Source organism: Tympanuchus pallidicinctus, unplaced genomic scaffold (assembly GCF_026119805.1).
Source record: "Tympanuchus pallidicinctus isolate F22 unplaced genomic scaffold, pur_lepc_1.0 scaffold25, whole genome shotgun sequence".
Lineage (NCBI taxonomy): Eukaryota > Metazoa > Chordata > Aves > Galliformes > Phasianidae > Tympanuchus > Tympanuchus pallidicinctus.
In genome coordinates, this window is record NW_026294742.1 from 1,376,768 (window position 1) to 1,392,914 (window position 16,147).

The following is a 16,147-nucleotide window of genomic DNA, read 5'->3' on the forward strand; positions in this document are numbered from 1 at the left end:
TTTACAGTTTGATGGAGAGAATTATTTTAAACTTGGGAGGAGGGGGTTGGGGGGGGCGGAAATGACTTTGAAGATAATGTGTTTGATTGTTCTTTGTTGTACTCTTCCAGCTCCCTTTTCTCTTTGTTTGTAAGTTTGACTAACGGAGAGAAACCATCTGCTAGTGTTGGAGGTAGTGCTGTCAGGCAGAGAGAGTCTAGACTTCTCTGTCGAATCCCTGGCTAGCAGACTTGTGCAGATAACATCAGTTTCTCCCAGTTCAACAGAGCTCACGCAGCGATGTCCTTGGCACCTGATCACAGGGAAGAGCTAACAGGCAGATCCTGCTCGCACCATGCCTGCCTCGCAGCGCTGCTCTGCGCTTCTGCAGGAGAGAGCGCTTCCCAAGGCATGCGAGGTGCAGCGAGGAAAGGCTGTCTTACCAGGATGCCTGCATCCGAAGTGAATTGCGTCTCTGTGATGGCACTAAAGAAAAATTGAATTGTGGCTTTCGGTGAATGTTTCCGACAGTGTTGGCCTCTGTGGAACAAGCTGCAGGGAGAGGGAAAGGAGAGGAAAAAAGTACAGGGAGAAAATGAAGTTCCTTCTGCTCGTGCCAGTGCTCGGTGGGGGTACTGCATGTACACCTGGGGCAGTGGGACTTGGCAACTCGATCCACAGTTGTGATTTTTGAATTCCAACCCACTGGCCTCATATTTCTTCTGCCTTGTTTCCTATTGTCAGCACTGGCAGCCCTCCAGTTTGATTTTACCACTAATTGTGTTGCACGTTACCGAACTGAAATGAATCAAATCAAAATGCTTTTCCTGGAGCATTAGATAAAGCAGGCGAGGGTTCTGGGTAATGAGCAGATGCTGCTAATGCAGGGACAGTCGGGGCCTTGCCAGGACTCCATCTGCTCCATGCTTGCCTGCCTTTGGCTGTGAGCCACAGCTTTGGGAAGCAGCGGTCTACTTTAGCCATCAGCCCTCCACCCTCCAGAGTCTCGTAGTTCGACTTGAAAACAATGTGCTGCAACAAGAAAAGTGGTTGAGTGGTGGCTTTCTTGGTTTTAAATGCAGTGCTACATACTCGTGTAGGCATGGCAGGGTGATGTAGCACTGCTCCTGTTCACAGCAGCTCTTTAAGACCTATGGGGAGAGTTGGTGGCACTTCTCAAGTCGCACAGCAGCACCTTGGGGCAGAGAAGGGTGCTTTCTGCAAGGATTGGAAGTCGGCTCGCTTCTTGGCAGCCTTTAGGAGGGGAATTTTGGCAGTGCTTTCTGGGACAGGGAATCTGCTGTCTTGTCCGTTCTGGTGCCCTTAGCACTGCTTGCAGGCATTGTCCCTTCCATGCCCTGCTTGCAGATGCAGAAGTGGAGTGATGTGATGGGAATCTTCCTCCAAGCACCATGGAGAGCTAGGCAAAAGCTACAGCAGGAGGCAGGCTGCCTCAAATTAAGGAAAGTTTTTGGGTTTGGGGGTTGTTTTTTTCTTTTGTTTGAAGTTTCTTTGTTTGTTCTTTAAACAAAGCATGTATCTATAGATGTACATTTACATTTATTCCTGAGAGATGTGTACAGGTGTCCGTGGATTTGGCTCCATGGGGTGTGATTTCACCTCCAGGCCAGAGATGACTGCCTCCCAAGTCATGCAGCTGCTTTTGCAGGGTGCCATTGTGCTCCCAGATATGAAGAGCCGTACTGGAGGCCGCCCCATTACAGAGGAATCACCCCAGCCCTCCTTTGTCACAGCAGGAGTGCATGCAGTGCTGCTGATGTTTGCTGGAATGGACTACAGTATGTCAGCAGTGCATTGTGTGAGGTATAATAGAGCCATGGTTAAATGTGTTACCCGAATATCCTGCAGCATAAAGTCAGCTGCGATAACTGGACCTTTCCCCAGGCCACATTTCAGCAGTATATTGGGTGAGCTACAAGCCTACATCCTTTGTACAACCTGGGCTGTAGTGACAAATAAGAAGACCAGTAATGTCAAGTGTCTGCAACTGTACCATTTTCAGCAGCCTCTTGCAATTAACTCATTTCCTGAGCCAAGACAAAGCTCTGCAAAGTCCAAATTCCAGGAGTTATTGTTGGAGTTCACTTAATATAAACACAGTTGCCATGCAGATTTCAGCCTGCTGTGAAATTATTACGTATAACTTTGATTTAATGGCTTTCAGTACTCAAAAAAAAAAAAAAAAAAAGGAATTAAAAAGAAAACACACACGTGCTTGCAGCCTTAACTTCACCTTAGCAAAGATTTCTGCTTTGGAAAGTACTAGAGAGTGCTGGAGACAGGAAGATAGACTATGTAAAGCAGTGATCTCATCTGCACTGGTAAATCTTAAGCCTAATTTTTCCTGTGTTGCCATACTGATATCTTCAACTGTAATGGTGATATTTTTGTGCTATTGCACAAACGAGATTAACTGTTGCAAAGGGTTACATGCTAATAAATACATTTTGCTTTCTATGCAATGAAAAGCAGAGTAGAGAATGCTGTTAAGTGGCGCTTCTAGAAGTAGTAGCAATTTTATCTCTTGATAAATACAGTGGAGTGTTTGCTTTTCCAGTGTAGTTGTTGTTCATGTTGAAGTAGTGGTTCATCCCAATGAAATAAAGTGGTATTTCTCTTTGCATTCCATTTGCATTCTTTTCACTCCTTGTGTTGACTTGTGACCTTACAAGTCAGTTGCTTTTTGGTGGCGCTGAGGATATTTTCACACCATATTGTGCATCAGTTGCTGCAAACACCATATTGTGAAACTTTCAGGTGTTCTGGAAGAGATGACTGTCACACATTTGGTGAAAAGCTGCATACCTGCCTTGAACAGACTGCATGATTGCACAGTGTGCTTGCTCTGTCCTCTCATTTGAGAGGCAGTGGCAGTGGATTTGCTGCCTGCTTTGGGGAGCAGACCCCTAAATGCCAGCTCTCCCTACAGCTCTGTGTGTGCTGCAGGCCAGTGGTGTGTTGCTCAAAACCAGCTCAGTGGTTATTTACCTTTCAAGCAATTAACATAATTACCATTATGCTAAGAAGTAATTTTGGGAAGTTCTGCTCGCAGCCCTTACGACTCCATCGGGACAGTTTGAGTCGGGACTTATCTCTTTGATGGAAGCCTAATTGCAGTTTTGGCTTTGTGTGAACAAACAGAGGCAGCTAATTGTTTAGGCAAATAGCAGATTAATTTAAATATGCATCCCTAATAAAACAAAAATGGTCCCCATTATGGTGCACGTTCCCATGGCGAGGAATATAAATATTCAGTGGGAGTGCCATTAGACGGGGATCTTAAGGATTATCTGCATTATTTCACATTGGTAGCACTTTCCAGATACCAAATAATCTTTACAAAAGCAAACATAAATCAATTTAAACTCATTTAGATACCATTTTGCTCTGTGCAGTTTCATTACCACACTCTTGCTTCACCTCCTCTGGGACACGGGAGGAGTGTTTGCAAACTGGCATTGGTGCCCGTTCGCAGCTGTCTGTCAGAGCTTTTATGTCTCCTTTTGAAGGAAGAGCTGTCATTAATCATTTCATCATTAATGGGCATACTCACGTAGGAAGAAGGCTTCTCCTGCCCCGCTCCTCTTGTCATGTCTGAAGATTGCTTCTCTGTTAATTCAGTGCAAAGGCGGCCTGGGAGTCTCCAATTCTGTCTGGCCCTTCTGCTCTGTAATACGCTCCTAATTGCTTCAGGTTGCTCTTATTCAGATTGCTGCTTTAATGTACCATGCTTTTAAATAGAGCATTGGTGATCTGTGCAAGGAAAATCTGCAATTGCAAATGCATTTTCTCTTGACTTGCACTCCTGTATTCTTTGAGGTTTGCATTCTTTGGCTTTCTGAAAGCTTTGAACTCTGTTTTCCAGAGTGTCACTGTTCAGAGTTTTGCTGCTGACTGTTAGGAATGGTGTTAATGTCTGTGGCCTGACTGCTGTGTGTCAGAGCTTCACGTTTTTCTTCCTCGCTGTGCTCGTGTTACTTCAGTGGAAGAAGAAGAATTTAGAAATCACAGCACCATAGGATCATGAAGGTTGGAAAAAACCTCAGAGATGATCAAGTCCAATCATCAGAGGTTTAGGTCCAGTCTTCTCCAAGTGTAGGAGAGAAGTCAAGCAGTCTTCCTCGAGACAGATACCAGAGTTACCTGAAAACTAAGCTTGGGAATTGCAGAGAGCAGCACAGCCTCGAGCGCCTGTACCCATCATTTTGGAGAGTTCCTTCTGAACCTCTGTGCTGAAACTCTGGTCCCATGCTCTAGAGTCTCTTTCCCATATGCACGCATACTGTTTTTGTTAGAACATTTATAAGCTTGCATCTTCAGCTGATCTTACAAGATTTCCTTAAATTCTCACGTGTGTTTGCTTTGTGTTTGTGTGCAGGTACTGTGAGTGTTTGGAGCCTGATGGTGGGGCGTGAGCCAATCCATCGCTACCAGCATAACCAGAGGATACAGGCTTTAGCTCTGGGTTCCAAGGGTGCAACAGTAGCAACAGCATCTGGCTTAGAGGTCAAGGTGGAAAGCCCTGATGACAGGGGATTCTGGCAAACTACAGGAACATTCGAAATCCAGAAGTTGGTGAGTCTCCAGATTGCCCAGCTTCATTCCAGGAGCTCGTGATCTACTGATTATTTTTGGTATGGTTAAGAGGGATCTTTTAAAAATCTTACAGGAGTGTTGTATGAGCTGGATAACGGCACTATCAGATAGAGGCAGTGATTCTGCAGCAGGTTAATGGATGAACCTTTCATTATTGAGGAGCAAGGGTGCAGTGCTGGCTTAAGCTACAAGTGAAAATGAACAGAAGTCCATATGGTGCAGGAGGTTGGCTGTTATCAATTATTTTTTTTTTGTCAACATTAAGCTAAGTTGGCTCATCTTGTAAATCAGTTTTCTCGCATAGAGTTGGAGCTAAAACTCGAGGTCTCATTCCAGATGAATGCTATCTGATTAATTCTGAGGCAGGATATTGCAGACGAGCTAATAGTATCACTTGTGAAGCTGTAACTGGTTGTGCAGCTCCTTCAGGTTGCACCTTCTGTCACTGAACTTTCGTGGCTGTTTTAATTAAAAACCAAGAGCGATCCCGTTCTCTGAAGTTTTATGATGGCTCAGTGTGTCAACCCTTTTTGAAATGGGGAAGGAATTGTGTAAGAAAAAAATGGAGCCTTGCAACTTTTCTTTTGCAGGAAATCAACTGCGCAGCTAATGGGTATGAAGTCAATTTAAACCATTCCTGATTCATCCCCTCTTTCAAATCTGCCAGTCCTACAGTACTTAAAAATAGACAAAATCCCCAAACGTTTGAAGAATGTTCCTAGTAACAGTGTTAAAACAACACTCTCTCCCTTGTAGTTGGATCCATGCTGTCTGTAAGCTGTGTTCCATCACAGGAGCTAAATTTGCAGATATTCTGAAATAAAGTTGATGCTCAGACTTCATCTGAAAGTAATTTGTAACTGGGATGATTCAAGATCACGGGTAACCTGTGCATCAGTAGCTTGTTAGTTTAACATATCGCAGCAGTGATTTAAAACAGTTTTTGTCTGCAGTAAAAATGAAGTCTGCTCTTTTTAGGTGAACTTCCTTCATCTGGTTCCAGAGGTCTGGGGCAGTCCGGTGGCAGTAGCAGCTGCAGAAGATGTTGTCTATCTGCTGAAAGGAGAAGACCCTGGGAAAATCCTTCATTCTGTCTATGGTCAGCCTGTCACATGTCTTGATGTCTCTGCTCATGAAGCAGCCTTTGGGGTCAAAGGCTTTGGCTGGATACTGAATGAGCCCAACCAGGTATTTAATGCTTTCTGTCGTGTTTTTGCGCTTGTGTCATGAAAAATTCTGCTAAGGATCATTTTCCTCTCTACTACTGAGCTTTTTTTTTTTTTTTTTTTTTTTTTGGGTGGCAGTAGATGGAAAACACTTTTAAGTACAGTAATGTGTTGCTGATTTCTTACAGTAAGCTGAAGGGGTTACTGTTCAGCTAACTGCGTTCACTGTGTAACTGCTTTGCGCTCTCTGCTCCTCAGTACCAGCTGTATGCTGCACCAGTGGTCCTCTAGGGGGAACTAGTCTCAAAAAAAACAAAACCAAGAAGAAAACAATCCAAAACCAGAAAAAATAAAATAAACAACCTCTCTAAACAAAGAAACAAAAAATGCACTCTCCAGCCTCTGTAGTGAGGACATCCTGAGCAGCGTGCCGAGCCCTGCGTGTGCTGATGCGCAGTTCTGGGAGGAGGCTTTTTTCAGTGTGTACACTTGAGTGTTTGAGCTGAGTTACTTCTAAACCAGTGAGAGTGGTGGTGCTGCTGCATCAGAGGAAGCTCCATGCTGGTCATAGGTTTGAAGCCTCTGTGACCCAGTCAGATATTTCATCAGCACATCTTGGCAGCGCAAGGTAGATGGAAACTGCGCTCATTTGGTAACTGCTACAGACTCGTGGCTGAGGCATTGTTTTAATGCAGCTGTTCTCAAACTTCTCTGCTTTCAGGATGGGCTGTTCTTGGGCTCTTGCATCCCGGAAGGTAACAGAAAGAACCGTATATCTTTCTGGCTCTGAAATATGCTCCTGGGTGCAACCCTTCCACCTCGGTTCACCTCTCCAGGGCAGGGAGCAGGCTGCAGGCAGACCTCCTTCCAGTTGCTTAAGTGTTTCCGTCCCTTTCCTGCATCTTGCCTAACTTGCCCATTGCTTAAGTCTGTTATGTTTGTGGTTGTGCTGCAGCATATAACAGGCCATCAGCTGAGTGGAAGAGGAGTGCCTGGGCAGGTAGAGGTGAACATCCAGAAGGTAGGAGCTGTGGTCTGCACAAGAGCACTGTTTTCTTTGGCAAGTGACTGAAACAAAAAGGCTTTATTTAGGACTACTTTGTTAGGGATAAATCTCTCCACCTTCATCATCTGATTCTCCACAAAGTTCATGTTCCCAGGGGAAATGCAGAGCCCACCATAAACACCTGTAGGGATGGGAGGTGCTGCGAGGCTGTGCCATCTTTCTTACTTCCTTTGCTGTCCTAATCCAACTATTTTCCCCACAGAGGTGGGAGGTTAGAAGGTAAAACTGCCTCATTTGCATTACAATGGCGGTCATCTTTGTGCCTCATAAGGAGCAGAGAAATCTCCATAGCTACAGCCGGACACATCTCCTTTAGCCCTGCAGTGCTTGGTGGCAGCTTGCATTCAGCAGCACATCAGCCCACATCCTAATCAGGAGATGGGGCTGCTGCTGCCCAGACGGCCGGGCCGTGCTTGACAAGGACACGTGCTTGGCATTGCTGCAGCAGCTGACATCACACCGGAAATTAATTACTAATGTCTCTGATGATAATTGCTCACCTCTCGCAGACGTGAAGGGACTTTGCATTGGTTGATTACGCCGGTCATGAGTTGACAATCTGTCTTGAGGAGAGCTTTTGATCTCCAAAACCTGCTCGTGGAGAATTCCAACCCCATTTGCTGCTGGCTGTGTTGCTGTGGTAGAAAAGCTGTTGCCTCTCTGTTTGGGTTCTCTTTGTTTTTCCTGATGGTTTTTTTTCTTGTTGAGTGTCGGCGCATGAGCCTAACACTGAGTGGTAACCTGCTTTCTGAAGGCAGTGCAGGCAGGGAAATCGTTTCTGTCCCTCTTTTTTTTTTAATCATTGTCTAATTTTAACCAAATATGACAGCAGAGCCGAGATCTGAGGCATACATTTTGTAGGCACTTTTATGTTGGAAAGGAGAAAAACATGAAATCCACAGCATAGGCTTACCTCTTGTTAGATGATAGACATCCGTGCAGGAGAAGGGAGGAACAGCAATGCTTCATCTGTGGGAGAAAGTTCACCTCCCACTTCAGTAAGCATCTGTCAGCCTGAGGATGGTGCATATTGAAAGTTATGAATGCTCCTCAAACCCTTTGTTTTTTTTTTGTTTTTTTTTTTTAAACCATTGAGCTAACAGGAACTTCTTTATTTAGGGATGTTTCAGCTATATTAAAGCGCAGTGTATTGTTTTCCTTAAGTGCCAAATCCAAACACAGAGGCCTCTGTTCCCCCCTTGGCTTATGGGTGGGTAACAGTACAGAGCAGGCGATGTACTGCAGACTGGTGCTGCACAGACTGCATGTTACCCCATGTTGAGCTGCTGGGAGAGCTCTGCTGCTCACCTGTTTGCACACTGTGTGAAACTATTTCCTAACTCCACAGGCATCCATAGTTTTAATCTAGAGGTAGTTCTGGTGCTGTTCATGCCAGGATATCTGAATTGGGCAGTAAGGATTAACTCTGTGATCAGATTTCTGGTGCGTGTATCTCACTGATGGAGTGAAGCTTTTCTTATACTTTGTATACTGATAAGCTTCCCTGCATGGAACTTCCATCACGTAAGTCTGGACTCATGAGAAGCCCACTTGTCCTACTTGTGAGTTAGTTCAGTGCGATGCACAGGTGCTTTAATCTCCTGGTGGAGTTATTCTCCTGCATTTGAAGCTTAGCTGAAATCATTTCCTGTTTTCAGCAATTCTTGTTAATTACCTTCTGTCATCGTGGCAGGATTTTATTTTTGCACAACCTTCACCGTTATTTCAGATGGGATGGATGAGGGTGGGAGGAGGGCAGCGTGGCTTCGGGGCCCCCATGTCACAGGCTGCAGGGAGGTGTGCTGGGAGCAGCGCTCTGGAGCTGTTTGTTCTGCTGTCATGTTTTCATCTGCTCTGGGCTGATGATTGGCTTGTGCTGATGGATGCTGCTCAGTATCACCTGTCTCTTCTCATCAGCCATGGAAACGCTGCCTCTTTGTGCACCTGTATGTAACATTTCTGCAGAGTTCTTCAGCTGCCTGCTAACGTCAGTTTGTCTGAACTGGTTTATGTGAATAAAAAAAAAATAAAAACCAGAAGTTGTAAAAAAATCCTGGCAGTTGAATCTTGTAGTTTAGTTTCTCTTGGGTGATGTTTTTAGGTCACAGATATTCCATGTAAACCTTTACATCTTTACCCTCTTGTAGCTGAATTCCTTTTCTTTGGGCACCAGTGATCTTATATGGGCTCTCCTGGTGTCACAATGGCTCCAGTTCTGGAGATTTCAGTTTTCTGTGAGTGCTTTTCAGTTTTCTTAGCCAGCACAAATCCTGTAAGCACTTTCAATGCGCTCATCTTTCCAAACTCTTGTTGTCCTCAGTTGCTGTGGACTGAAGGGGACAGGAGGGATGTGCCCACCAGTGCTCTGTGAGGAGCACAGCCTGCTGAGAGAGCAGGAGTTTTCTTTGCCTAAATTTTGCAGGATATATCACTTAATCTCTGTCTCACCAAAAAGCAACAATAATCCATCTTGGTTTCTCTCTGCTTGCAAAGAATCATTTTGCAGCTTGACAAATAAAGCTCTCTTCTCCTGGCTGATGTTAATGACATTCAGGTTGGGGTTTTTTCCTATTCACACATCAATGTGAATACCTCAAAATTGGCACGGCTTCTTTGGTGGCGATTGTCTCTGCTTTTGCAAACAGAGCTGCTGGGATGTGCCATGTTTATTCCAGGTGCTGATCTATGAAACCAAAGCCATTCATTCCATTTTTAAGAACTACTTTGCCTTCCCTTCACCTGCCCTCTCCTTGGCTTAGGGAAGGAGAGCTTCCACGCTGCTGCTTGTGTCGTGGTGGGTGGTGACTTGACTCGCATCTCTGGATACCTGAACTCTTACATCAGACTTCAGCCATGAGTTAAATGAGCCCGGTGCTCTCACCACAGGTCCTCGCAGACATCTGTCAGCACCACAAACCCATCGGGTCTGGCAAAGCACTGGAGCTGGCAGTCTGTGCCCAGGATGTGTCCAGTGCTGGAGCAGCAGCAGGGGTTGCAGGTGCATTGGCAGAGCTGCTTTCCTGGGGTTTGTGCACTGCCTGGGCAATGCTTGGCTCTGCCTCTTTCCACCAGCATGCAGCCTTTCTTGTGACTCCAGTCAAAGGAAAACTTAGAAGGAAGAGCTGTCCTGTGCTTGTCTTCAGCTTTGTGTGTAACTTGGGTGGCAGCTGTGGCTGTTTGGAGGAGCAGGCAGCGTGTTTGGCTGGCAGCTGGGCTGGGTTTGCTGCAGACTGTTTTTGTAATTCTCTGTGCAGGTCTTGAAGCATTGCTGAAGGCTGCTCGGTGCAGCTAAGAGCACGTGAAGTAAGAGTTCCTGCTTGCCAGCAGAAAGTCACCTTTAGGATGGCATGAAAGTCAATTTTCCACATGCTCGGAGAAATGTTGTTACCAGCTTCACACAATGACTTATATCTGGCAAGAACCTGCAAAATAGTCTCTCTGGCTGATTGTCAAAAATTACATCATATTGGAGTAAACTGCTTTTAAATCAAGCATCCATTATTCATGTATATTAACTGCTTTTTTAATTTTTTTTTCTTGCTGGCTGTTTTGTGTATGATTTACTCTTTTTCTTTCTCTCTGATTGTCTGTCTGTCTCCCTCATCTGCTCCTTTTAAATCTTAGCTCATCTTTAAATTTATGGAGCCAGCACACTTATCTCTGTGTGCGAGTACCAACATGCTGACCTTGCATTTGTTAGCAGGCAGATTTTGTTGTTGCTGTTGCAGTGTTACGTGCCATATTTACAGTAGGCAATGCAACACATTTGCAGTAGGAAACTGCGCCTCTGAGACTTGTGAACCTTGAAAATATTTTTTCTGCATCCCTTTAGAAATAGAATTCCAACTTGCAGCCGTGTGCTGTACTTAATTTGATGGCTTTTTTCACAAATGCATATGGAATAGCCCTGTCACTTCTGTGCTTATTCTCTGAATGGAACGGTTTTAACCTGAGCAAAAGCCAGATCCCTTCTTATCCACTGTGGACTTGAAATGTCACATCCCCATCTCTTGTTGGTCATATTTGTGTGTATTCAGGCAGTGTTCCCTTGGCTTGGCACAGGGATGGGCAGGAGGAAAGGAGGCAAAACACAATCCTAAAACAAATGTAGGCAGTTTTGGGGTTCTTGTTTTGATCCTCTGCTCACTGCTCTCTGTAGTCAGTGGTTAGAAACCTCCATCCAGGCAGTTACTGAGACAGCAGTCCTTGAAGGCATCCTATGTCACTCAGTAAGGGCAAAGATGTAGGCTTTGGAAGCACGGCTTTCAACGTGCTTTTTCCTATCTAATACCTCATCAAAATAAGAATTAAATATACTATATAGAAAGAGTTCTTCCCCATTCCAAGAGGCAGTGCCTTTACCAGCCCAGAGCTGCAGTGGCTCAGGACAAGAAGCAGAAGCACGGTTGCAGGGGAAGCACACAGTTGCACAAAGCAGCTCTGCTGGCCTGCAGCCAGGACAGTGGGCTGAACACCCCTGCTCTTGCTGAAAATACCACAGGCTCTTTGATAACAAGTGCTCGGGGATTTGTTGTTTTAATGTTCCATCCAAAAAAGACATCTCCAACAACACAGGATCCCGAAACACCTGCTGGGGTGTTGGACATGCATGGAAGAGTTCCATCAGCAGCATTTCCTTCAGTTCCTTGGTTTTTCTTGGAAGTATCTCAACCAGAGTGCACAGAGTATGCTTGACCTCACTTAGCTGCAAGATGTAACGAAGCTCACAGCTTAGCTATCCTGGCTGCAGGGACTTGCTGAATTAATGTAGCCTTCTTTCTTCAGTTCTTGGACAGCATTTAAAGGGAGCTTCCTGTACCCACCGGTGTGCAGCTCCTGGAGTGCAGCAAGCTTTCCTTTCTTCCTCTGCCCACCGGTTTGCCAGTTGCTCAGTCCATCCATCCGAGGACGGTGGCCACAGGTTGAGAGTTGCCCAACTCGGGCAGTAAGGAGGGAAATTAGTCTAATGCACTGCCTTAACAAAAGAGAGTATGAGCATGAATAATTAATACCACCAGTCTGTGGCAATCGGATAAAATGAAGTCCCATTTGCTCAGCCTTATTAAAAGAGAGAGAGAGAGAGGGAGAGATGGTAAAGGTCGTTAAGGGACTTGTAACATGGAAAGAATCGCCTCTGAGATGGATAATGTGTTTTCTAATCTCTGTGGTCTTTAACTAAACATAATGGTAAAGGTACTCTAGCTATTTCTGGCTTGTTGAATTATTAAGCATTCTGGGAGATTGCTTGGCTCTCATCCAATAACTCAGACTTTTTCATTTGAACAATGTTAATAGGTAACGCTTTTTATTTTGTGCATTAGATCCTGATACATCTGCACGGAGTATTTAATGCTTGTCCTCCCCTGTGCCCCAGAAGTCCCCTGGGGGCTGGGATGCTCGTTAGTGTGCTATCCCAGGGTACTTCATTTCACACCCAAGTGCTCTTGGTTTGCTTACCTTCAGGTCTGTGACTGTTAGGTCACTGGTCTTGGGTGGCCATTATAGGATTATAAATGTCTTTGAAAGGGTAATCCCTTTGCAGTGTGCATTATAGGATTATAAACCTCCTAAAGATCTTATGCTTTATCTGCCCTTTAACATACAGGCCCTTATTTCAAGTCCCTATTGACCAGGTATTTCACTCGTTCTCCTTGGCCTTTTTAAAGAAAATCCTCGTTGCTGAGGCACTAGAGAAGAGCTCATCAGAGGTGTTTTAGCATCTTCAAAATTGTTATCAGTATGCTTTTAAAGCTCCGTATCCAAGAAGTTATTCAGACCTCAAAACGCATTCTGTGCTCCTTTTGTTTCTTTACCTACCAGGTTTTGAAGTTCATTTGCAGACCAGGACTGAAGTTCACCTGGGAGCTGGGTGGAAATCACAGGAAGCACCTTCCTACCAAGTGGTTGGGCTCATTGGCTAGAAATGCTCATCTGCATTGTAAACATTTGTAAAAAGCAATCTTTCAAAGACTGGAGACTGACATGAATTAAGGAAGCTCAAAACAAAAGCTTTTATAGCAGCTTTGTGGATCTGAAACGTTATTTCTACAGATTCTAAAAGATGGAAACATTTTGGAAGTGATGGGCAGCAGCATGTTAGGTGAGGAGAAAACAGTCATTTTTCATTTGGGGCTGCACGTAGGAGAGTAGCACAGGTCTAAAACTGGACCACAAGCAGGAAAGGATGGAACATTTGCTCAGATTTTAAGCAGCAAAACTTCGAATGCTACGTGCAAGCAATTCATCTTTATGGTCTTCCATGGTCATCGCTGTTCAAGTGTGTATCAGATGTTGACAGGAGAGACAGAAGTACTGGTCGTTAAGGTAAATTAATAGGCTTTGGATGTTCATGGTAAGTGGTATTCCCAGGGGACTTTGGAGAAAGCAGCATTTGCCCCTCTCCTGTCCAGAGCTGTAAGCAGAGCTGGCAGGGCAGCTTGCAGGGCACACGCTGGGAGCTGCAGTGTTGCTGTTGAGCCCATCGTCTGTCATTTGCACGCTGAGTTCAGCAGTGTGTTGACTTTGTATTTTTCCAACAAGACCTCCCAAAGAGAAATCTGGATGCAAGGCAGAGATGCTCATTTTCTTTGCACTGAGAATTCTGCAAAGTGCCTTTGCCAGAATGTGGTTCACCCTGTCTTTGTTTAGGGAGGTGCTGGGAGCTGTTCTGTGTGTGTTGTTTTTTATCTTGATGACAAACACTTCCAGTTTGTAGCAGCTACTTTATTGGAATGGAAGTTTACATTATTTTAACAGCTTTCAAGTCTCCCTGCAAAGGCAGAATCTCTTACTGTACAGAGATATGGTGAAATTGCTTTGGTTTGCGTTTCTTGTTTTGGTCTCAGGGATGAAAAAACACGTGCTAGAAATGGTATTTGTGGCAAGCAATTTGTACAGCACTATACTGTAGGAAAAGGGAACTGGTTAGGAGATGATAAATGTAAGTAACTGAGTGTATTGGATATGAGTGTCTTCATTCTAGTGGAGAACTTGATAATTTATGTGGATAAAACTCTGCGTTTCTTTTAACTGGAAGAAATGGGGGCAGGAGAAAGCCTGCAACATCTTTGCTTTATTCCTAGAGGTTTGGAGACATCCATCACAGAATGATCTCCTGCTCTCTTAATTCAACCTTTCAGATGCATCTTCAAATTGCACGGTGAGGGAGTGAAAGGGCAGGCAGCATCACGTCACTGCTCTGCTGAGCGTGGAAGCAGTGTGCTGTGACAGTGTAATATTTCTTGAACCGTGTGAGGATGTAATCAGAAAAGCACAAGGTGGGAACGTTCACGTGGCATTGACATAGCCACGCTGGTATTGCCATGGAAACCATAAGGGTTTGGTTGTTTTTCTGATATTTTAAGTACTGTTTCTCTTTTCACGGTCATAGATGATTATTTTTATTGAATGAGTCAATTAAAGGGACGTCACCATGAAATGCAGTAATTTTTTGAGGTCAGTGTTAAGCTGAGAACTTCACTGAGCTTCACTGGACTTTGCCCAGTATGTTTTGCTGGATCTAAAAATACTTCCTCCCTTTTTGTGGAAAGGCCCAAACAGATCAACCTCATCTGGCCCCACAGGGGAGACAGTGAACATAATTAAACTGATTGCTGTGCAGCACAGAGGAGGGTGAGCAGAAGGGAAACGGCTCGTACCTCCCTGCATCCTGGATGCAGCCTAAAATCAGAGCTGTTGTTGTTCCTTTCCCATCTGAGCTGCCATTTCAGATGCACGATTTCTCTTCATCTGCGCAAAGCCGGTCGCAGGGCCTGTCAGCACTGAGTCAGTGCACTTCTGCTCTTCAGTTTTTGCTCTGTTTGATGGAATCTTTCTGCACAGTCCATCTGTCTAAACCTTACAAGTGCTGACTCTGTTTCCTTTTGCTATTCTTTCAAATATGCAAGTTGAAAAGCAAGTCAGGTGATTTCTTTACCCGTGTGAACCTGTAAAAACTGACCTGGAGAAAACGAGTATGGCTTTATGGACTGCCTGGACCTCTGCCTGTCTTACAAGGCTTGCAAAGAGCCTTCGCCCCAGCTGTGTGGTGGGTTCCATTGTGAGACTTTGATTTTCTTTTTTTCTTTTCTGCATGTGTGTTTCTGTCCTTGACAGGGAGTGCCTGTATGTTGGCTGCAATAGAACAGTGAGAAACGAGCCCTGCAAAGCAGCTCTGATGGCGGTGACTGCACTCTGCTTCCCACTGCACCAAAAGGTAGCTGTGCTCACGCTGCATTTAGCCAGTGTTTGTTCTGTTTCTGCCAGGTTCTTCTTTACAACCTGGAAACGAGTCAGTGTCTAAGGAAGCTAGGCAACTCCATGGGTGACTTTACATGCGTCAACCTCCAGGACAGTCCTCCAAACATGCTCGTTACAGGCAATAAAGACAGAAGGTAGGTACCACCAAGAGCTGTAACCCTTCTCCAATTAGCTTACTTCCTGTCCTGCTGTCCTACATCTGGACCTGCTAGGATTTGTCTCTCCTCTAATGTTTCAAACGCAGCCAGCGTGAACTTCAGGAACAAAATATTAGGTAATAGTTGGACGTGGCTGCCAGTTTGCTTTGTTTCGGAAAGCTCCATGGGAAGACTTTCTTTTTGAGCCATTTGGTGGACACAGTTGGTGCACAGCCCAGCGAGACCACTTGGAATATCTTCCACTTCCCCGCCACCACCCGCAAAATTAGCTTGGCATTTAAAAGCTCACTTTCTGATATTAAAAAAATAACCTAAGGGATGAATCACGTAGGATGAAATGGGTCCGTCTGCCAAGCGATGTCAGGAGTGTATTTCAGAACACTGCGATGTCCCTCAGGTGACAAAAAAAAAGAAAAAAAAGGAGAGACTTTCATATGAACAGATTCCAACTTCTATTTAGCTGATTAGCAGCTTTCTCTTTAACTCCTTGGCTTGGGGAGCAGGATTTTCCCTGCACAGTATCTGGTGCCAGGAATGGACGCGCTGGGAACAGTCAGCGCGAAAGGATTAAAGTGCTTAAAAAGACCCTTTGAGTCCAATTTTTGGGTTTTCTTTTTTGGCTGGTTGCGTGCGGGGTCTGATCCAGTGCACCAAAGGAGATGTGGGGTGGCGAGGAGCCAGTCTCTAATGGCTCCTGGTTCCTTCCCTCCTCCTTTCCGCGCTGGGCACCAGGCTGCAGGTGGTGCTCTGGTGTGGATGTGGGTATCAGCTTGTAAGGCGGGTGCTTCCCTCTGCCAAATCCCAGCCTTCCATCCCGCCAGCACAGCAGCTTGCAAAAATGATTATTTTGTCAAACAGCATTTTTTTTCTTTCCCCCCTCTCTCAGTGAATAGGCAGCGGAA

At 45.0% G+C, this 16,147-nt stretch overlaps 1 protein-coding gene across 3 annotated transcripts in view; it reads left to right on the forward strand.

The window, feature by feature from the left end:
• Window positions 1-16,147, forward strand: part of FBXW8 (F-box and WD repeat domain containing 8) — a 45,621-nt gene that overhangs the window by 23,639 nt on the left and 5,835 nt on the right. For 2 of the 3 annotated variants that reach the window (XM_052689427.1, XM_052689426.1), the window contains exons 6-8: window positions 4,379-4,575; window positions 5,575-5,784; window positions 15,094-15,221. In XM_052689427.1, coding sequence (XP_052545387.1) covers window positions 4,379-4,575; window positions 5,575-5,784; window positions 15,094-15,221 — 535 coding nt within the window. The remainder of the gene's footprint in view (window positions 1-4,378; window positions 4,576-5,574; window positions 5,785-15,093; window positions 15,222-16,147) is intronic. The other variant, XR_008208228.1, reaches the window with a different exon arrangement.